At 43.3% G+C, this 22,496-nt stretch overlaps 1 protein-coding gene across 1 annotated transcript in view; it reads right to left on the reverse strand.

The window, feature by feature from the left end:
• The window catches only part of LOC141166321 (dual oxidase 1-like), an 88,540-nt gene that overhangs the window by 12,171 nt on the left and 53,873 nt on the right, over positions 1–22,496 (reverse strand). Inside the window, exons 21-28 of the mRNA XM_073652891.1 lie at positions 21,955–22,121; positions 20,629–20,710; positions 19,191–19,259; positions 18,910–19,091; positions 17,563–17,793; positions 17,374–17,473; positions 16,005–16,054; positions 2,095–2,222 (exon numbers count right to left, since the gene is read on the reverse strand). Coding sequence (XP_073508992.1) covers positions 2,095–2,222; positions 16,005–16,054; positions 17,374–17,473; positions 17,563–17,793; positions 18,910–19,091; positions 19,191–19,259; positions 20,629–20,710; positions 21,955–22,121 — 1,009 coding nt within the window. The remainder of the gene's footprint in view (positions 1–2,094; positions 2,223–16,004; positions 16,055–17,373; positions 17,474–17,562; positions 17,794–18,909; positions 19,092–19,190; positions 19,260–20,628; positions 20,711–21,954; positions 22,122–22,496) is intronic.

Raw genomic sequence — 22,496 nt, forward strand, 5'->3', positions numbered from 1 at the left:
ATGATGACTCAAAGCAAAAGTAAAACCAAAGGACAGTACCTATATGATCTTACAGTATGTGTTATAGTTATGTGCAAAATAATAGCAGTCTAACTTTATTAATATGTTTAATTACTGTTTTGGCATTAAAGATCATACAACATGGGAAAAAATTCATGACTTGGTGTAGGCGAGTAATGGGCAACCAACAGAATCAACAGTCATGACATGCACACTGTTAATTGGGTGTAATTCGTTCATTTAATGAAAGGGGGGTGCTCTAATTAATAGCAGTGTATAGTTCAATTAGTGAGGTCATTTATTCTGTAAAAAAAACGGTGTCAATTAAGGTCTGATTTAAAGAAGGAGGGCAGCAAATGTTGTACCTGCTAGCCCTTGCTCTGTGAGTAAAAATGGGCCATTCCAGACATTATACACAAGAGAAAGAACTTTGATCAAGAAGTTGAAGAGGGGAAAACATAAAAGGAAGTGCAGAAAAGATTTGCAATGCTTTAAAATGGCAAATAGAACCTGAAACACATTGTAGGAAGAGAAATACTACCATCCGCATAGATCATAGAACTACAAGAATTGCAAAAAAGCATCCAATGATCAGCTCCAGGGAGATCAAGAGGATCTTCAGTTACCTGTGAGTCTTGCAACCATCAGAAGACATTTACGTGAAGCCAAACTATTTGCAAGAAACCCTGGTAAAGTACCATAGCTGAAAAAAGGTGAGTTGAAAAGGTTATAGTTTGCCAAAGAACACATTGACTGGCGTAAAGAGAAGTGCCGCAGTATTCTATAGACAGATGAGACTGCAGACAGTTTGTGACCCATAAACACTGAATTCAAGCCACGGTACACTGTGAAGACTGTAAAACATGGAGGTAGAAGCCTAATGGTTTGAGGATGTTTCTCATATAATGGAGTTGGGTCCATTTATCGCATACCAGGCACTATGGACCAGTCTGAATATATCAAAATACTGGAAGAGGTTATATTGCCTTATGCTGAAGAAAAATGCCCTTGAAATGGGTGTTTCAGCTAGACAACAACCCCAAACACACCAAAAAGTGGGCAACACCCCAATTCCAGATCAATAAGATTGATGTTATGAAGTGGCCAGCCCAATCCCCAGACCTCAATCTGATTGAGAATTTGTGGAGTGACCTCAAAAAAGCTGTTTTTGATAGAAAATCTAAGAATGTGAAAGAACTGTGGAATGTAGTCTAGTCAGCTTGGCCTGGAATATCTGTTCGCAGGTGTCAGATGTTAGTAGACTTCATGCCACACAGATATAAAGTAGGTATCAGAAATAAAGGTTATACAACTAAATATTAGTTCAATGATTAACAGAAAAAAGTCTGTAAATAAATTTCAGTTTTTCCTGTAAATATTCAAGTTTGTAAATGAAAATGCAGACACTCCTATTTTTTTGAACCGCCTGTAATTTCTTTTTCTTCATTTTATGTTTAAAAAATGATGTTTTGTTCATGTTTTCATTTGGAATTGAATGCGCAGTGCTCCCAGTGCCTTTGTGTATATGGAAATAAATACTATTATGAGGATTAAGCTTTTTCTCGGTTGTTTTAAACACACTGCTTTTACTTTGCACATAGCTGTATGTCTCGAAATTATTATAGAAAATATGTATATCATAAAGATGGGTTTTAGGCTCAAGACATCCGTCTATTAGTCAGAGCATGGAGAGGTTTATGTGCTGTTGGCTGCTATACATCCATGTGTTATATAGTGGTTTGTACATTTATATACATGTCATGTAATACTACAGCTACCTGGCTATATCAGCGTATTCTTGGGAGTTACACAGGTTATATTAGTTCATTTCCAGAACAGTCTGAACGACATTCTATGGAAGGGTTATTCATACGTAACAACCCCTTTTAGAAAAACATATAATGTAATAAAATCCATATAGTCCATACAATCCTTTAAACTTTCAAACGTTGGTTTTAAGAATGAAAAACGCATTGTTTAGTAATATACTATATGTATCGGAATGTAACATTGATTCTGTATCAAAATATGACCCTTTTTTTCCCCAATTATAGCAAACGAGTGATTTATGTGCTAGTTTTCTTACAATCTTACCAGAACATAGAAGAACACATATAGGTGATGAATAATCCAGAATCCACGGAAACTGACCCGTCGAAAATGAAAGGTAGAAAACACATACATTAGAGCCATGGTTGCCAAGAGCAAGACTCCAGTCATACCTGTAATTAGAATGAAAACAGTAATTCAACGTATTGTGCAGTGTCAGTGACATACAATATATTTTAGATCATGTTGGCAACCTTGATGAGACCGAGATCCATGAGAAAAAAACAATCCCTTTTCAGACAGACGACATGTAAAGATGTGTTAAGATTAGTGTTGAGCATTCCGATACTGAAATATCGGGTATCGGCCGATATTCGCGGTATCGGAATTCCGATACTTAATTCCGATACTATTGCAATATCGTATACCGGAATCGGAAGTTCCCATAATGCAATGAGACATTTTCATTTTATTCAGCCAATGAGGATCCTAAGAAGTGTGGGCACATCCTGTTAGGCATGTAGGCATCTTAACTAATGGCATGGCTGTGATTGGCTGCTGAAATGATGTCATGATGCACTATAAAAGCCACCGCCGCCATTTTGAGCTCACTCTGCTGTGAATTCAGTTAGGGATAGGACGCTGTTGTTCTGAGGGACAGTTTTAGCTACCTATTTGCTCTATACTGCTTTACCCAAGCTACTTTCTAAATCACTGTGCCTTGCAGTGCTAGTGCACAGTTCCCTGTGCTGTTCACCGCTATCTGCAAGGTCTGTGTGTGTGAGTGCAGCTCACCCTGTAGTGTGTGCTTCAGCCAAGTCTGGTTGTAGTGCACTCAGTGTGTGTCACTGCCTCATACATTGTCCTTTTTTGCCAATTCATAATTTTTCCTGATATCTCCTATTAGTGTGGTGGTTCCATCTGTATTCAGCTAAATTGGTTCCAAACACACTATATAGGAGTAGATAGAGAAATTTTTTTCCGTCTTGCAGCACTAGTGCACAGTGCTCTGCATCTGTACTGTTCACCGCTGTCTGCAAGGTCTGGTGTGTGAGTGCAGCTCACCCTGTAGTGTGTGCTTCAACCCCGTCTGGTTGTAGTGCACTCAGTGTGTGTCACTGCCTCATACATTGTCCTTTATTGCCAATTCATAATTTTTCCTGATATCTCCTATTAGTGTGGTGGTTCCATCTGTATTCAGCTAAATTGGTTCCAAACACACTATATAGGAGTAGATAGAGAAATTTTTTTCCGTCTTGCAGCACTAGTGCACAGTGCTCTGCATCTGTACTGTTCACCGCTGTCTGCAAGGTCTGGTGTGTGAGTGCAGCTCACCCTGTAGTGTGTGCTTCAACCCCGTCTGGTTGTAGTGCACTCAGTGTGTGTCACTGCCTCATACATTGTCCTTTATTGCCAATTCATAATTTTTCCTGATATCTCCTATTAGTGTGGTGGTTCCATCTGTATTCAGCTAAATTGGTTCCAAACACACTATATAGGAGTAGATAGAGAATTTTTTTTCCGTCTTGCAGCACTAGTGCACAGTGCTCTGCATCTGTACTGTTCACCGCTGTCTGCAAGGTCTGGTGTGTGAGTGCAGCTCACCCTGTAGTGTGTGCTTCAACCCCGTCTGGTTGTAGTGCACTCAGTGTGTGTCACTGCCTCATACATTGTCCTTTATTGCCAATTCATAATTTTTCCTGATATCTCCTATTAGTGTGGTGGTTCCATCCATATTCAGCTAAATTGATTCCAAACACACTATATAGGAGTAGATAGAGGAGCCTTTCTGCAGCATTGGGCCCTGCAGCCCCAGCCAGATTAGTATTAGCCTATTTTTTGCAGCCTCATCTATTGCATTGTAGGTTACCTTCCTACATTGTAATAGCTACAAAAAGTTTGTGATACTATCGTTATTACATCTTTAGGCACATCCAGTGTCTTTTTGTGACAAAAAAAACCTAAATAAAGTTCACCAAACACTCCACTTTACAGTTGTGTAGGCCACATTAGCTCATATTAAAGTCTAGTCCACACTTTATAAAATTAGTGTTTCTTATACCTGTTAGCAGCTGTTCAGGAATAAGCACACTAAGCCCTTAGTACTTTTCTGCCTATCTTTATCAGTCTACCAAGATGAAGAAGGCAGGGAGTAAGGCATGTGGTCGTGGTCGTGGGCGTGGGCGTGGAGTTTCTGCAGGGAGAGGACGTGAGGATTCTGTGCCTGCAGGGAGAGGACGTGGGGATTCTGTGCCTGCTGCGGGCACCAGTGACTCAGCATCCCCCAGTTTTACCAGGGAACAGTCCTTTATGCGCAGCTTTGTAGGAGCTAGCCGTACCCCACTGCTGCGCGAGGACCAAATTGAAGCCGTTGTCGGATGGATGGCAGCTAACGCATCGACTTCAATTAGTTCCAGATCCTCTCAGGTCCTGAGCACTGAAGAGCACCCATCTGTCTCTTCACCACCTGCCAAATTGCCCAGGCAGTCAGAGAGCCCTGGACAGGAGCCATCTCTACTTCTGTTCTCTGAATCTCTTGGCTTGGAAAGAGGGGGCCAGCCAAGCAGAATTCGAGAATTTGAAGAAGAGGTAGTATGCAGTGATGCGCAACCGTTTTGTCTCTCTGAATCTGAAGAGGCGGGTGGGCCAGTGCCTATGGTCAGCAGCACACCTCAGTACGCATCTGATGATGAGACTCAGGTGCCACTTTCTGGTGCGTACTGTGCTGTCGAGACTACCCAGGAGAAGCAGTTGTTTGAAGAGGGTGGTGTAGATGATGAGGTCCTTGACCCATCATGGCGTGAGGGACAGGAAGGTGGTGGGAGCAGCTCTGAGGAAGAGATTCCCCGAACGGCCCAAAAAGGAGGGAGAGGGAGGGGGCAGACTTGGTTGCCTGTAGCCTCCACTTCGGCACCCATTAGGAGCATGGCTCTTCCAAAATCCAAAGCGGGCGCTCCCAAGACTTGCAGTGCCTGGTCCTTTTTTGACACAGTTGCAGATGACATTTGCTTTGTCAAATGCAAGCTGTGTAATCAGAAGGTGAAAAGAGGGAAAAGTGTCAGCAACCTCAATACCACAAATATGTGGAAACATGTGCGGACCAAGCACGTGGTGGAGTTACACAAACACACTGAAGACCTAGGCCAACCTACAGCGCCACCTACCACCTCTTCAGCTCGTGTTGTAGCCTCTTCCTCCAGCTCACACACAGCTGGTTCGGCTTCCTCACAGGATCGCCATGGAAGAATCTCTGGCACTGTTGTACAGAGACACAGTGTAATTCCACCCACAGCACCACTTTCCCAGTCATCCTCACACTCCCAGGCCAGTCTACAGCCATCGTTAGCACAGGCATGGGAGAAAAGGCGCCCATACTCGGCAAACCACCCCCGAGCACAGGCTCTGAATGCTGGCATTGCTAAACTACTGGCCCTTGAAATGCTATCATTCAGGCTGGTGGAGACTGACACATTCCGTAACTTTATGGCATTGGCAGTCCCACAATACAACGTGCCCAGCCGCTTTTATTTCAGCAGGCAAGCCGTCCCTGCCCTGCAACATCATGTGGAGGGAAAAATTAAACATGCGCTACAAAACGCCGTCAGTAGCAAGGTCCACCTGACCACTGATGCGTGGACCAGTAAGCATGGACAGGGACGATACCTTTCCCTCACTGCCCATTGGGTAAATGTTGTGGAGCCGGGTACAGATCTTGAGAGTGGCGCTGTACGTGTTCTGCCAACTCCAAGGATTGCAGGAATCCAGTCTGTACACATTGACTCCTCCTCATACTCCAGTTCCTCTGAATCAGCGCTGCAGGAGCCGTCACGGTCTACCTCCACATCGACCCGTGAACGGTTACCTGTTATGATGACCGATATGAGCACAGCCGTGGCCAAACGTCAACAGGCCGTATTAAAATTAATTTCTTTGGGGAATCGAAGCCACACAGCGCAGGAGCTCTGGAATGCCATCAAGCAGCAGAGTGACGTGTGGTTTGTGCCAGCGAATCTCCAGCCAGGCATGGTAGTGTGTGACAATGGCCGAAATCTGGTGGCAGCTCTGGGCCTAGGCAACCTCACTCACATCCCATGTCTGGCACATGTGCTCAACTTGGTCGTGCAGAGTTTTTTGAGGGACTATCCGGATCTTGATGCACTGCTTCACAAGGTCCGCATAGAGTGCGCTCACTTGCGGCGTTCCAGCAATGCAAGATCACGCATTGCAGCTCTGCAGCGCCGATTATGTCTTCCGGAACATCGCATCATATGTGACCTACCCACCAGGTGGAATTCAACGTTACATATGTTGGAGAGGTTGTGTGAGCAGCAGGCAGCAGTAATGGAGTACCAGCTGCAGCAGGCGCAAACAAGTCGCAGTGCGCGCCGTTCACACTTCACCACCACTGAGTGGGCCTCTATGAAGGACATTTGCCACGTTTTGCGTGCCTTCGATTATTCCACGCGGATGGCGAGTGCAGATGATGCACTAGTCAGCATGACTATCCCCCTTATCTGCCTGCTTGAAAAAACACTGCAAGCACTAAGGGACGAGGTTTTGGAAGAGGTGGAGGATGAGGAGTCACAAATGCCATCTGCTTCTCTACAGTCTGCGCAACGTGGTTCCTCACAAAGGCCTAGGCAGGGGACACTTTGTGAGGAGGATGAGGAGGAGTCAATGGATGAGGAAGACATCTGTCCAGAGGAGGGAGGTACACAATGCTCTAGTAGTCAGTATCTAGAGCGAGGGTGGGGTGATGCAGAGCAGGCAGAGATCACGCCTCAAGCAGGGGACAGCGTTTCTTGGCCAGTTGGCAGTCTGCAGCACATGGTTGATTTCATGCTGCAGTGCCTCAGAAACGACCGCCGCATCGCCCACATTCTCAACACGGCTGATTATTGGGTGTCCACCCTCCTAGATCCTCGCTACCGGGACAACTTACAAAGCCTCATAACACCATTGAACCGGGAGCGTAAAATGCGGGAGTACCAAGACGCACTGGTGCATTCCATCATGTTCTCCATTCCAACCGAGAGCAGTGCTGCTAGTGCTTTACAAAGCAGCTCAGTGCGTCGAGGCAGTGGAGGAAGCTCTGCACAAAGAGGGAGCAGAAGCAGCGCCTCAGCACAAGGCAAGACCAGTATGGCCGAAATGTGGCAAAGTTTTGTGTCCCCGCCGCCACAAATGTCTACACCATCACAGACAGCTCCAGTCAGCAGGAGGCAACGTTTCCGTCAGATGGTGACAGACTACATGTCTTGCCCTCTTAGTGTACTCCCAGACGGCTCTTCTCCCTTCAAGTTTTGGGTCTGTAAGCTGGATACATGGCCAGAGCTTAGTCAGTATGCACTGGAGGTGCTAGCTTGCCCTGCTGCTAGTGTATTATCGGAACGCGTCTTTAGTGCCGCAGGTGGTGTACTAACAGACCGTCGCATGCGACTATCCTCCGATAACGTTGACCGGCTTACTTTTCTCAAAATGAACAAGGCCTGGATCTCTCATGAATTTGCCAGTCCTCTTCCAGAATAAATAATTGGTTGGCAACAGTATCCAGGTCTCCTGTTCTGTTCATGTTTCTACCACCTGAACTGTAATCCCTGAGCTCCAACACCGCCAGTTGGCGCTCGGAAGTGCCGTCTGCACAGTCAACACTTGCTGCCGTGTTATTGGGGTTCAGTAACGTCAGCTGTTCTCCTGCTGTGCGGACGGCAATTTCTCCTGATTTGTCCACATCCACTGTACTACACATTTTAAAGTTGCTCCAATTACTCCTCTGGCTCCTCTGTTTTCATTCTTATCCCTGGGCTCCAGCACCGCCAGTTGGCGCTCGGAAGTGCTGTCTGCACAGTCAACACTTGCTACCATGTTATTGGGGTTCAGTAACGTCAGCTGTTCCCCTGCTGTGCGGACGGCAATTTCTCCTGCTCTGTCCACATTCTCACTACTACAGATTTTAAAGTTGCTCCAATTACACCTCTGGCTCCTCTGTTTTCAGTATTATCCCTGAGCTCCAACACCGCCAGTTGGCGCACGGAAGTGCCGTCTGCACAGTCAACACTTGCTGCCGTGTTATTGGGGTTCAGTAACGTCAGCTGTTCTCCTGCTGTGCGGACGGCAATTTCTCCTGCTTTGTCCAAATCCACTGTACTACACATTTTAAAGTTGCTCGAATTACACCTCTGGCTCCTCTGTTTTCATTCTTATCCCTGGGCTCCAGCACCGCCAGTTGGCGCTCGGAAGTGCCGTCTGCACAGTCAACACTTGCTGCCGTGTTATTGGGGTTCAGTAACGTCAGCTGTTCTCCTGCTGTGCGGACGGCAATTTCTCCTGATTTGTCCACATCCACTGTACTACACATTTTAAAGTTGCTCCAATTACTCCTCTGGCTCCTCTGTTTTCATTCTTATCCCTGGGCTCCAGCACCGCCAGTTGGCGCTCGGAAGTGCTGTCTGCACAGTCAACACTTGCTACCATGTTATTGGGGTTCAGTAACGTCAGCTGTTCCCCTGCTGTGCGGACGGCAATTTCTCCTGCTCTGTCCACATTCTCACTACTACAGATTTTAAAGTTGCTCCAATTACACCTCTGGCTCCTCTGTTTTCAGTATTATCCCTGAGCTCCAACACCGCCAGTTGGCGCACGGAAGTGCCGTCTGCACAGTCAACACTTGCTGCCGTGTTATTGGGGTTCAGTAACGTCAGCTGTTCTCCTGCTGTGCGGACGGCAATTTCTCCTGCTTTGTCCAAATCCACTGTACTACACATTTTAAAGTTGCTCGAATTACACCTCTGGCTCCTCTGTTTTCATTCTTATCCCTGGGCTCCAGCACCGCCAGTTGGCGCTCGGAAGTGCCGTCTGCACAGTCAACACTTGCTACCATGTTATTGGGGTTCAGTAACGTCAGCTGTTCCCCTGCTGTGTTCACGGCAATTTCTCCTGCTCTGTCCATATTCACTGTGCTACTTATTTAAAACTTGCTCCAATTACACCTCTGGCTCCTCCGTTTTTAGTATTTACCCTGGGCTCCAACACCGCCAGTTGGCGCTCGGAAGTGCTGTCTGCACAGTCAACACTTGCTGCCGTGTTATTGGGGTTCAGTAACGTCAGCTGTTCCCCTGCTGTGCGGACGGCAATTTCTCCTGCTCTGTCCACATTCTCACTACTACAGATTTTAAAGTTGCTCGAATTACACCTCTGGCTCCTCTGTTTTCATTCTTATCCCTGGGCTCCAGCACCGCCAGTTGGCGCTCGGAAGTGCTGTCTGCACAGTCAACACTTGCTACCATGTTATTGGGGTTCAGTAACGTCAGCTGTTCCCCTGCTGTGCGGACGGCAATTTCTCCTGCTCTGTCCACATTCTCACTACTACAGATTTTAAAGTTGCTCCAATTACACCTCTGGCTCCTCTGTTTTCATTCTTATCCCTGGGCTCCAGCACCGCCAGTTGGCGCTCGGAAGTGCCGTCTGCACAGTCAACACTTGCTGCGGTGTTATTGGGGTTCGGTAACGTCAGCTGTTCCCCTGCTGTGTTCACGGCAATTTCTCCTGCTCTGTCCATATTCACTGTGCTACTTATTTAAAACTTGCTCCAATTACACCTCTGGCTCCTCCGTTTTTAGTATTTACCCTGGGCTCCAATACCGCTAGTTGCTGCTCAGAAGTGCCGTCTGCACAGTCAACGCTTGCTCCAGTGTTATTGGGATTCAGTAACGTCAGCTGATCCCCAGCTGTGTGTCCGGCAAATTCTCCTGCTTTGTCCACATCCACTGTAGTACGGATTTAAAACCTCCTCCAAATACACCTCTGGCTCTTCTGTTTTTAGTATTTACCCTGGGCTCCAGCACCGCCAGCTGGTTCTCGGCAGTTCCATTGGCTCTTGTACCTTCTGCTACCCATCCGGGTTCCAGTACCGTCAGCTGGTTCTCGGCAGTGCCTTTGGATTAGGTGCCTCCTTCTCGGTATCCAAGTTCCACCAACGTCTGCTGGTCCTTGGTAGTGCTTTCTGGCACAGGTACCTCCTGCTTAGTAACCGAGTTCCAGTAACATCAGCTGGTCCTCGGTAGTTCCATTGGCTCTTGTACCTTCTGCTACCCATCCGGGTTCCAGTACCGTCAGCTGGTCCTCGGTAGTTCCATTTGCTCTTGTATCTTCTGCTACCCATCCGGGTTCCAGTACCGTCAGCTGGTTCTCGGCAGTGTCTTTGGCACGGGTACTCCCTCCTGCCCAGCCTGGTTCCAGCACGCCAGCTGTTTCCGGGTAGTGTCAACGTCACTTTGCCTCCAATGCGTTGTCCTGTCGTGTTGCGGTCGGGTTAGCCGACTCTATGGTGCCTGCAGTTTAGGTGACTCCTATGTGGGCTGCGGGATCTGGCAATGAAGGCTGGTTCCATAGTGCCAATAGGACAAGCACCCTCTGTAGGACTGTGGGTTTTGGTAACTGCGGCCGGCTCGCGGCCTTGAACTTTTTTTTTACATGGGTACCTTCTGCTACCCATCCGGGTTCCAGTACCGTCAGCTGGTTCTCGGCAGTGCCTTTGGATTAGGTGCCTCCTTCTCGGTATCCAAGTTCCACCAACGTCTGCTGGTCCTTGGTAGTGCTTTCTGGCACAGGTACCTCCTGCTTAGTAACCGAGTTCCAGTAACATCAGCTGGTCCTCGGTAGTTCCATTGGCTCTTGTACCTTCTGCTACCCATCCGGGTTCCAGTACCGTCAGCTGGTCCTCGGTAGTTCCATTTGCTCTTGTATCTTCTGCTACCCATCCGGGTTCCAGTACCGTCAGCTGGTTCTCGGCAGTGTCTTTGGCACGGGTACTCCCTCCTGCCCAGCCTGGTTCCAGCACGCCAGCTGTTTCCGGGTAGTGTCAACGTCACTTTGCCTCCAATGCGTTGTCCTGTCGTGTTGCGGTCGGGTTAGCCGACTCTATGGTGCCTGCAGTTTAGGTGACTCCTATGTGGGCTGCGGGATCTGGCAATGAAGGCTGGTTCCATAGTGCCAATAGGACAAGCACCCTCTGTAGGACTGTGGGTTTTGGTAACTGCGGCCGGCTCGCGGCCTTGAACTTTTTTTTTACATGGGTACCTTCTGCTACCCATCCGGGTTCCAGTACCGTCAGCTGGTTCTCGGCAGTGCCTTTGGATTAGGTGCCTCCTTCTCGGTATCCAAGTTCCACCAACGTCTGCTGGTCCTTGGTAGTGCTTTCTGGCACAGGTACCTCCTGCTTAGTAACCGAGTTCCAGTAACATCAGCTGGTCCTCGGTAGTTCCATTGGCTCTTGTACCTTCTGCTACCCATCCGGGTTCCAGTACCGTCAGCTGGTCCTCGGTAGTTCCATTTGCTCTTGTATCTTCTGCTACCCATCCGGGTTCCAGTACCGTCAGCTGGTTCTCGGCAGTGTCTTTGGCACGGGTACTCCCTCCTGCCCAGCCTGGTTCCAGCACGCCAGCTGTTTCCGGGTAGTGTCAACGTCACTTTGCCTCCAATGCGTTGTCCTATCGTGTTGCGGTCGGGTTAGCCGACTCTATGGTGCCTGCAGTTTAGGTGACTCCTATGTGGGCTGCGGGATCTGGCAATGAAGGCTGGTTCCATAGTGCCAATAGGACAAGCACCCTCTGTAGGACTGTGGGTTTTGGTAACTGCGGCCGGCTCGCGGCCTTGAACTTTTTTTTTACATGGGTACCTTCTGCTACCCATCCGGGTTCCAGTACCGTCAGCTGGTTCTCGGCAGTGCCTTTGGATTAGGTGCCTCCTTCTCGGTATCCAAGTTCCACCAACGTCTGCTGGTCCTTGGTAGTGCTTTCTGGCACAGGTACCTCCTGCTTAGTAACCGAGTTCCAGTAACATCAGCTGGTCCTCGGTAGTTCCATTGGCTCTTGTACCTTCTGCTACCCATCCGGGTTCCAGTACCGTCAGCTGGTCCTCGGTAGTTCCATTTGCTCTTGTATCTTCTGCTACCCATCCGGGTTCCAGTACCGTCAGCTGGTTCTCGGCAGTGTCTTTGGCACGGGTACTCCCTCCTGCCCAGCCTGGTTCCAGCACGCCAGCTGTTTCCGGGTAGTGTCAACGTCACTTTGCCTCCAATGCGTTGTCCTGTCGTGTTGCGGTCGGGTTAGCCGACTCTATGGTGCCTGCAGTTTAGGTGACTCCTATGTGGGCTGCGGGATCTGGCAATGAAGGCTGGTTCCATAGTGCCAATAGGACAAGCACCCTCTGTAGGACTGTGGGTTTTGGTAACTGCGGCCGGCTCGCGGCCTTGAACTTTTTTTTTACATGGGTACCTTCTGCTACCCATCCGGGTTCCAGTACCGTCAGCTGGTTCTCGGCAGTGCCTTTGGATTAGGTGCCTCCTTCTCGGTATCCAAGTTCCACCAACGTCTGCTGGTCCTTGGTAGTGCTTTCTGGCACAGGTACCTCCTGCTTAGTAACCGAGTTCCAGTAACATCAGCTGGTCCTCGGTAGTTCCATTGGCTCTTGTACCTTCTGCTACCCATCCGGGTTCCAGTAACATCAGCTGGTCCTCGGTAGTTCCATTGGCTCTTGTACCTTCTGCTACCCATCCGGGTTCCAGTACCGTCAGCTGGTTCTCGGCAGTGCCTTTGGATTAGGTGCCTCCTTCTCGGTATCCAAGTTCCACCAACGTCTGCTGGTCCTTGGTAGTGCTTTCTGGCACAGGTACCTCCTGCTTAGTAACCGAGTTCCAGTAACATCAGCTGGTCCTCGGTAGTTCCATTGGCTCTTGTACCTTCTGCTATCCATCCGGGTTCCAGTACCGTCAGCTGGTCCTCGGTAGTTCCTCAGCTTTCTTGTACCTTCTGCTACATTTCCAAGTTCAAGCTTTTTGAAATGGTTCTTGGTAATCACTCTGGATCTCCCTGACGAGGACCCTGAAGACGAGGACCCTGAAGACCAACCCTAAGAAGACGAGGACCCCGAAGACAATGACCCTGAAGACGAGGACCCTGAAGACCACCCCGAAGAAGACGAGGACCCTGAAGACCACCCCGAAGAAGACGAGGACCCTGAAGACCACCCCGAAGAAGACGAGGACCCCGAAGACGAGGACCCAGAAGACCAACCCGAAGAAGACGAGGACCCCGAAGACGAGGACCCCCGAAGACGACGACCCTGAAGACCACCCCGAAGAAGACCAAGAAGATGACCCTGAAGAAGTTGACCAAGAAGACAAAGAAGAGAAGACAAGCACCAAGATACAGAAAAACAAGAGACAGAAAACCAAGAAGCAGAAATACAAGAAGCTGCAGAACAAAAAGCGGAAGAACATTAAGCATAAGACTAAAAATCAGAGCAAAAGATAATATCTAAATTATAAGCAGAAGATGACTAAGCAGTGTATGGGGGTGAGTCCGTTCCTCCTCGTGGTGCCCCTGGAAAAGACCTGCTGCTGCAGGCCAAACTGAACGCGGACAAATCCTGTTGTAAATCTTTTGTGACGGGCAGAACGAAAGGTGTAATGTCCAACCTTTTATAGATAACAACTACAGGAATGCCTGTCACAAATAAGAATATGATGAAGAAGAAGAATATGAAGAAGATGAAGAAGTAGAATATGAAGAATGTAAAAAAAAGAATAATACGAAGAAGGTGAAGAAGAAGAAGGTGAAGAAGAAGTGGATGAAAAAGATGCTGAGGATGATGAAGGAGAAAGTGTGGGAGAAGTAAAAAAGAAGGTGAAGAGCATGGAAGTAGTGAAACATAAATATCTGACAAAATATAAAAATACTTAACATAGTTAATATTTCCGTAACTCAGAACATAATAAAAAAATATTAATTCCTGCTATTCCATTTGACTGGGCTAAACCTCTATGCCTTTATTGTCTCCCCCACCTCCCCCAATACATTCTACATTATTCTTAGTTGTTTTCCTTCATGTAGAAATAACCTACAAGGAAAGAAAGGGTTTATTTTAATTCCGATATTTATGTCCCATTGACTTGCATTGGTTTCCGGTATCGGAATCGGCGATATCCGATACTTTTTCGGTATCGGTCCGATCCAATCCGATCCGATATTTCCCGATATCGGAAGGTATCGCTCAACACTAGTTAAGATACAATTTTTAGCTTTCCTGATAATTCCTCTGCTATCCTAGTGTTGGCCCTACTATTCTTCTTGACTTGTCCTGCAGTGATGACGTGTCAATCATACACAAGTAACCACTGCAGCCAATCAGGCATCACCACTGGGGCCAATGATTGGCTACAGTACTAATGTGTAAACGCTTGCAGGGCAGAACAGCAGGATCACCAGAGCTATGCCAATGCAGGAGATTCACCAGGTGAAAATAAGTTATTATTTCATTTTGCTACATTCACTATTTTTTTTTTGTCTATAATTAAGGCATTGTGACCACAGTGAACTGATCAAGAATACACCAGTGGCTTTTGCACAGAACAAGAGCTATATAAAAATTACTGCTCCTAAGGATGCAATTTTTTGTCTACTTAAATGCATGTATTTTGGGTTAAAAAATCATTTTTGCAACTTGGTTTCAGTAAAACCAAGCTTTGATGGCCTTTGTGTTGCACTGTACATAGTAGGTTGCAGATTGAGTTAACAGTGAATTCATCAGTGAGATTTTCCTAGTTCCTGGGTTGTAACCTTTATTCTAAACTATTATATACTGATTTAGATCAAAGTTAATATCAATATTGATGTGGTCATAAATCAGCTAAGACAAGTTCAGGTAAATATAGATAATGATTACAGAATGAGTTCACTGATGGATTTACAGATAACTCATTCTACAGTCTGCTACGTACAATTAAGCATAGGGAAAGCTAAAATGTTCTGCATTTTTAATGAAACCCCAATACACAAAAAGGGAATTTTTAGCCAAAAATATTTATCCCAGAAGTGATAAATTAGAAACAATTGAATTAAATTGCTTCTACATTTACATAACACAAATTATATTTCTGTCCTATTTCCATAACTTTGTAGACTAAGTTTTCAGGTTCACATAGTAGTCTTAGTAGGCATGCTACAGTGGGCTGTAATATCTTTCTGTTACGTTGGTGAAGACGCGTTGAAAATAACATTTGTCGCTTATGAATAGTTGTTCATTATTACATTATTCATACACCAATGTGCAAAAAAAATGGTGTTCCACTTCTACAAACTTGTGGACCATGGCCAGGCACAGGTATAGTAAACATTTATATAGGTTGGGCACTCATGGTTGTATTACACTGGGAGGGATTTGTAAATAGGAAAACCCTCTTTATTTTTCATTTTCTTTATTACAGCCAATATGTCACCAGGTATTTGTTATGTAATCTGAGAGTAGCATGAAGTAGGAGCAGAGATCAGGATTCCAGCTATCTGTCACTTACTAGGCTGATTGACACAGTTTTGATAAAATCCCTGTTTTATCTTCTATACATCTAGCTGATCTCTTTATAACCTTACTCACAGCTCTGATTGGCAGCTTTCTGTGTACACTGTACATTGGCAGAAAGCAGCTAATCAGTGGTGGGGGTGGGATTACCCACGTTGGGAGGATTAGATGACACAAAACAACTAGTCATGTAGTAATAACCTCCTAATAAAACAGTGATTTTATTGACCCTATAACAAGCAGGCTAGTAAGTGATACATCACTGAAATCAGGGGCTCTGCCCCTACATCATCCTGTTCTTAGATTACATAGTAAAAACCTGCTGACATATTCCCTTTAAGCTAGTCAGTGCCAAATAAGCTCCAGACCGTTGAGTATTGAGACTAAACATTTGCACTTACATGTTTTAAAGTATAATGTAAGTCTCACTAATTTATTATGATGGAAAGTTTAATTGACATTAAACTACTTTGTGTATTTATCTTTTTACCAAGTCAAGGATTCTGAAGAAAGTCTCTGTTATAATATCACATCTCAGACATTAAAGTCTTTCTATTTTAAATTGTCAACAGTGACATTAAGATTCCAAGGTTGCTTACCTGGCACAGTCTCAAAAAACCACCAATAATATTTCTGTGGCAATTCAGATCTAAGGATTAGAAGTAATCTCAGATTAGAATAAAATTGCATAAAATGCAATTCTAATATGGGTTGTTGTTAATTTGAATTGCAACATTCATAAAATAGATTGTTCTAATAATCAAGTTGAGATACAGAGAAAAGACAATTCAAGTTCCTAGAAACTTTCTTGTGGACCCATCATCAGAATTCATACACTGCCTCGCTAACCCAAAAGGGAACAGAGTCAATGATATTTTGCCAATTTAGAGATCATAGCTATAATTGAAACAAATTTCAAACTTGAACACCATTTTTCAATTTACATATAGAATTATTGTAAACAGTTTAGATAACATATCTTGTACATATTTTGCTTTGTAATTTAGTTATAAGCTATAATATGGTTCAAAGCAGCATTCAGTTTTTTGCAGACTTCAGAGCTAAAATATCATAGCAATTTCTTTTGACTGTCGGCACAAAGCATATTTTGGTGTCTGACTGCTTTGTAGGTGTTGTAATGGTGTATTGCCACAATTAAATGATATCACCTATCCAAGGGATAGAGAATAACTTACTGATTGCTGGGCGTTGGAATCCAACCTCTGGGGCTCCCAGCAATTCAGAGAAGGATGTTCTTGATCTCGAGAATAGATCTCTGCAGAGCCTTATTTGAATGGAGGTGAACATGCTCATCCTCTACTCCATTCATTGTTTATAGAACCGCCATTAATAGCCGAGTTCTGTTCTAGGCTTTATCTGCCAAAGAAAGAGAATGAATAGAGCGAAGTTCAAGCATGAGCATCTCCACTCTATTCAGACCTGGTTCTGCAGAGCCCAGTTTTCAGGATCAGTGGGGCTCCTAGAAGTCAGATCTCCAATGATCGGTAAGTTATTCCCTATCCATAGTATTACTTTCAATTTTGGTAATATCCGTTTAAGCTACTAGAAATGTGATGTGTTTCACACTTACATTGTTGGCTGCATTAAAAAGGTTGTCCAATGAAGGACATTAATCACCTATGTACAGGATAGGGGATAAATGTATGATCACTAGGAGTCAAACTGCTGGTAGCCCCACCAATCACTAAAACAGGCTTCCAAAGCCCACCATTCCTCCTCTGTATGACCACAGTGAGTAGAAGTTTGAATAGAGAAGTGCGTCATGATTGATTTATGCTGCTTCATTCATTGTCTTTGTCATAATGTTGACAGAAATGGTTAAGTATGGCAATGATAAGTGGGGCTCCCAACAAATGCAGATAGGTGATAAACTTCTTGCGTTAGACATCCCTTTGTAGTTAAACAATCATGTAATTTTTCTGACTCAAACGCTACAGCTTAACGTACCCGTTATCTGAAAACACCGTAGGGAAGAGGCAGCTGAGGACACTAAGTGGAGTGATGGTGAAGATGTAGACATTGACCAAGTGGCCAAGTGTGTGGAAAACTAAAGGAGACAAAAGTATTGAACAAACTCAACAGTTACTCAAAACCTTGGTTTCATTTGCACATTTCTGTACAATGAGACAAACTTACTGCTAAGGACAAGTGCACTCATGGCGATCAAACGATGGAAATCTACTGCAGCATCAAATGGGATATATCGATTCAAGAAGGTCTCTCTCAGGAATGTAATTAGATTTCGGCACATCGTCAGAAGGATGTAGGAGAACATAAATGAAATGCTGGCAGCTGAACCTCGAGAAATTATAAGCCCTATATATGTAGTGTCAGAAATTCCATTTCCTGGCGATGCAAAACCGTAATCTGTAGAAAGCATAAACATTCAAAAGTGTCAGATATTGATGCAAGCCTCAAAGAAAATATTCGCCACTGACGTACATCATTATCTTGTTCTTACTGCTTGTCTTACACATTCTCACCAAAGTAGTGCTGCTGGGCCTTAATGCATAATTGGCCCCTATACCTGGGCCAGAATTCAACAGCTTCCTTGGCACCCTTATATCTAAACTTCTGCTCAAACATAAGCTTTCCTTTCCATTTTGTTTTCAGTTCATTAATAAAATGTGCAACACAGAGTTATGAAGTTAAACACTGTAGCTTACAGCAAAAAAGAAAGAGATTGCAGGTCTTCCTTTTATTAAATGGGTTTTCTTCAATATTCCCATAGTGTGCTACACAGATTGATATAAAATGTTTTTTTAATTTATTTATTTTTTTTAAAGCTACAGTATAACAGGTAATAATTTCAGCATGGTACACAATGAGCTACCTTTTTGGAAATAAGATTAGTTATTAACCACATTAAAATAGGAATCCATAATCCGAAATATACCTATACATTTTTTTCATATTTTTTTCCAATTGATGGTGGTAACTAGTCACGTAAAAAATAGCAAATTATTACATTTTTCACATTGGCAACTGGAGCAAACATAGTAAGCTGATGTTTTATGTTCTCTGCAGATCACTTGTTGGCTTTGCTGTGTAGACAGGGACAGGGTCAACAGACGGTGGGAATTTGAAGACAGTTGACAAAAAGATATCTAATATGGCAAATTCACATTTTTAAAAAAGAACAAAAGATTATTTATCTTCTACGGAAATAAAGGGGTTAACTCGTCAAAGCCACCACTGTCTATATGACGATTTAAGGCCTATAGATGACAAAGAGTGTTTGTTTTTTTTACTGGAAATCCCCTTACGTACTATAAGCGAGAGTGGACTGTTCAATTCTCCTTCTCTGAATGATTACAGCTACCTGTCAATTACATGTTTGCCATGACCTCTAATCTGGAAGGAGTTGTTGCGATGAAACAACCCCTTTAAAGGTAAACTAAATTTATCAAATGAGATATTTCCATCAAATTTTCCTTTTTAAGCTTTGCCACACTAAAATGAATGAGATAGTATTATACTCACAATATCCTCTTTCTGCAAACAGTCCAGCTGATATTCCATAGAAGATTACTAAGCATACAATATGACGCCGGTAGTTCTCAATTAATCTTTTAAATTGCTGTATTTTTTGGCGAATTTTGCTTGACTCATATTTTTCTCTTCTTGCTGTAGTAAATACACGTGGCTGATTCGTCTTATTGTTCCTAATTATGGAATTATAAGATGGACATTGATATATATATATATATATATATAACATGTTATTACATGATATAATAATATAATATGCCAACTGCACTTACATTCTACCATGTCTGTTTCGAACTTCGCGACCTTCTGACTCTGATATGTTCTCATTGTTCCCAATATTACTGTAATGATAAACAATTATTGTTTGTTTGATTGTTCAAGTAAAAGTTTTGTTTTTTATTAAAATACATCAAAAACATGAATCTGCACTAAAATCATAACTGCATAAAATATATATTTTTTCCATTATATTAAATATAGCTGCAATAGAAAAGAGAATATTCTGGAGTTATCTGTATTTTACCTTTTTTCAAACCATGTGAAATTTCTCAGTCTTTCTTGCAACATTCACTAACCTAAAGTGATGTATTCAACAAAAAGCTTGTTCAATACCCCATACAGATTTCAACTCTGATGCTCAGCCTAGAAATTTGACTTACGGTAAATACTTAAAAAAATTTGTACAGTTTTAGTCTTGGAGAAAGGCTCTAACATATCACATGTATTTTGGCACGTGTAAAAGAGCTAAGACACTTGTCTGTGGTAATGTTTAGTGAAAAAACACTTTAGAAGACACAGTGGGAGAGCTTTATCCCGCTAAATGAGACAGAATTCTGGTGCTACTTGTGCCCCAAAAAATGTCTTTTGTGACATTCACCATATTTATTATGAGTTTTAGGGACTTTTTTTACCTTATTTGTCAAGGCCTTTCTGTAAAGGCTGTGGCATATCAAAAAAGAGCATGAACCCCGTGCACCAAAAATGCATCAAAATTGTTTTCACAAAGTAAGCAAACTAATAGGTGATGTAAACTTGTGCTAGACAGTCTTAAAATATGCCAGATTTATCCAGCAGCATGGGAGACTGATACATTTGAAGACCCGTCACTTGCAAAAAAAAACAAAAACTGAGTTAAATACTTTGTAAAATACATGAGATCCCCTAATTCTGACACTCTTTTCCTTTTCTCGCTGAGTCACTACATTGCAGAGATATTCACATTTGCTACTTTTGGAGCACACAATGTGAAATTTCTGCTTGCAGTTCAACTGGGTGTATCTTCAGAGTCTTCTCTGGGGGTGCGCTTTCACCCCTCCCCCCTAGAAGCAGCCAATCACAGCACTAGTAATCTAGCAGTCTCAGACACTGCCGAGCTATGATTAGCAGCATCTGGGAGGATTGAAAGTGCACCCCCAGAGAAGACTCTGAAGAAACGCCCAGCTGAACTACAAGCAGAAATTTCACATTGTGTGCTCCAAAAGTAGCAAATGTGAATATCTCTGCAGTGCAGTGACTCAGTGAAAAAAGGAAAAGAGCAGCAGAATTAAGGTAGCTCAGGGGGTTTAGAAGGTTTTTTTTTAACTCAATTTTGTTTTAGCAAGTGACAGGTCTTCTGTAAGACTGGTCTAAACTTACACTGTCTAAAAATTTGACAGTATTGATAAGTCTTCCTCAGAGGACTTTAGTTTCAAGAATAAACATGATGATTACCTGTCACCATGTCCGTTGGTTGTTCTGTCTATAAAGGAAATCTTGCTGGTAAGATTGTGTTTGTTGAGGGGAAAAGTTGATCCTTTAACAGAAAACAAAGCACACATCTGAATATCACATATACCACATAATATAACACAACCTATTTCTCTTCGGGCCTCACAAGATAGATCATGATGGCGCTTTGGCTTCACTGTTAGTGGAGAAAAGTTATGTCAAAATAAAAATTCGTGTTCAATTTAAGTTTATTTGTTTCTGCATAACATGAAAATAAGTGCTGACTGAGTCGATTATGCTGTGACACTAACGATTTCTACAGTCAAAAAAAGCACTTTGCGACTTAAAATCAATAATGTGAATACTGATTCCCAAGCTCAATAACTAGAGGGGTTCTCACCATTAGATAAATACTGCATTAACAGATTCCATTACTGCAACAGTTATGCAATATATAGGTTTTATTACTTTCCTTACTTTAAAGGGGTTGTCTAGAATCTATGGATAGGTCATCAAAATGAGATCAGTGGAGATAAGACACCTGACACTCCCACTTATCAGCTAAAAACTGTCCTGGCAGCATCCAAAACCAAATGATATGTGAAGAGAGGGAGAAAGCCATCCCATAGATTGCTTAGTAGCTGCTGTTGCGTAATACTCTTTATCACCCATTCAAGTGGGAGTGAATGGTCCACTTCCAGAGTAGTTATCAGCTAATCGGTGGGAAAGCCTCTTGTCCAACCTTCCCCCAATGTCATAGTGATGATCTATCCCATGGATTGTTTTAACAGATTTTCTTAAAAAAATGAAAGCTATGATCAGATTACTCCATGTTTGTTGTATACAGATATGAATATAATCAATTACACTCTTTTGGTGTTCCTGAGGTCATTGGATCTTAGGATCCATTTTCAGTGGCTCTTGTAGATCTCCGCAATTCTGCTGAATAAAATATGTATAAATGCAGCTTGATCCATTGTGGGGGTTGAATAAGGATCAAACACGATCGATATTACCAAGATAGATCCGTTGGTCACCAGCAATGAATTCATATCAGAAGCTTATAAGTTATCACTCAACAGACTTACGAAATTGGTATAAAATGTAAGACCCAAATTCTGATTATTGAATTGCAGATCATGTCTTTCAGTATTCTGACCCTAGACAATGTATGAAATATTTTACAAACATGATGTGAACAGGTTTACATACTTTTCTAGCTCGTGTAATTCTTTTCAGCGCTGAAAACAAGACTGTATATAATTTAATTGGCATCTTTAGTGGGTAAGTTTAGTGATAAACGTGGTAAAAATGTCATGGTCACCTTACCTTGAAATGTTATTTGGTTTAAAACATTGGAATGTTGCTTAAACATAGAGTAAAACTGATCCCATGTGATCTCATGCGTGGACCGAAGTCCGGCCTCAATAAGCATGCTCTCAATAACTTCTTCAGTTTGATCTCTTGACAGAAAGTTAGATATTTGATTGAAAGACCTTAAAATGAATAGAATTAAACATCAGAAGCTCAACATATTTTACTATTTGTTCATTATAATAACTACAAACAAGAACTTGTGTCTAACTGTATTATTCTACAACGTTTTTGTTACTCTCTCTTATTAACTATGTGGTTACTAACTATTTTGTCTAGTTTTGTTTTTTTACCCCTTTTTTTGTTTGCACCAAATTCATCTTTCCATTTGCACCTTTGTTAAGTCTATTTATACAGTATATATATATATATATATATATATATATATATATATATATATATATATAATGTTGGTTTTTTTTTGTTTTTTTTTCAGTTTGTTTTTTTCACTGTGATTGACGCCTAGGGTTTCAAGATGATTTTGCCTTATTCATCAT

This window comes from Phyllobates terribilis, unplaced genomic scaffold (assembly GCF_046119375.1).
Source record: "Phyllobates terribilis strain yellow unplaced genomic scaffold, ASM4611937v1 Scaffold_11__3_contigs__length_659146591, whole genome shotgun sequence".
In the NCBI taxonomy this organism is placed as follows: Eukaryota; Metazoa; Chordata; class Amphibia; order Anura; family Dendrobatidae; genus Phyllobates; species Phyllobates terribilis.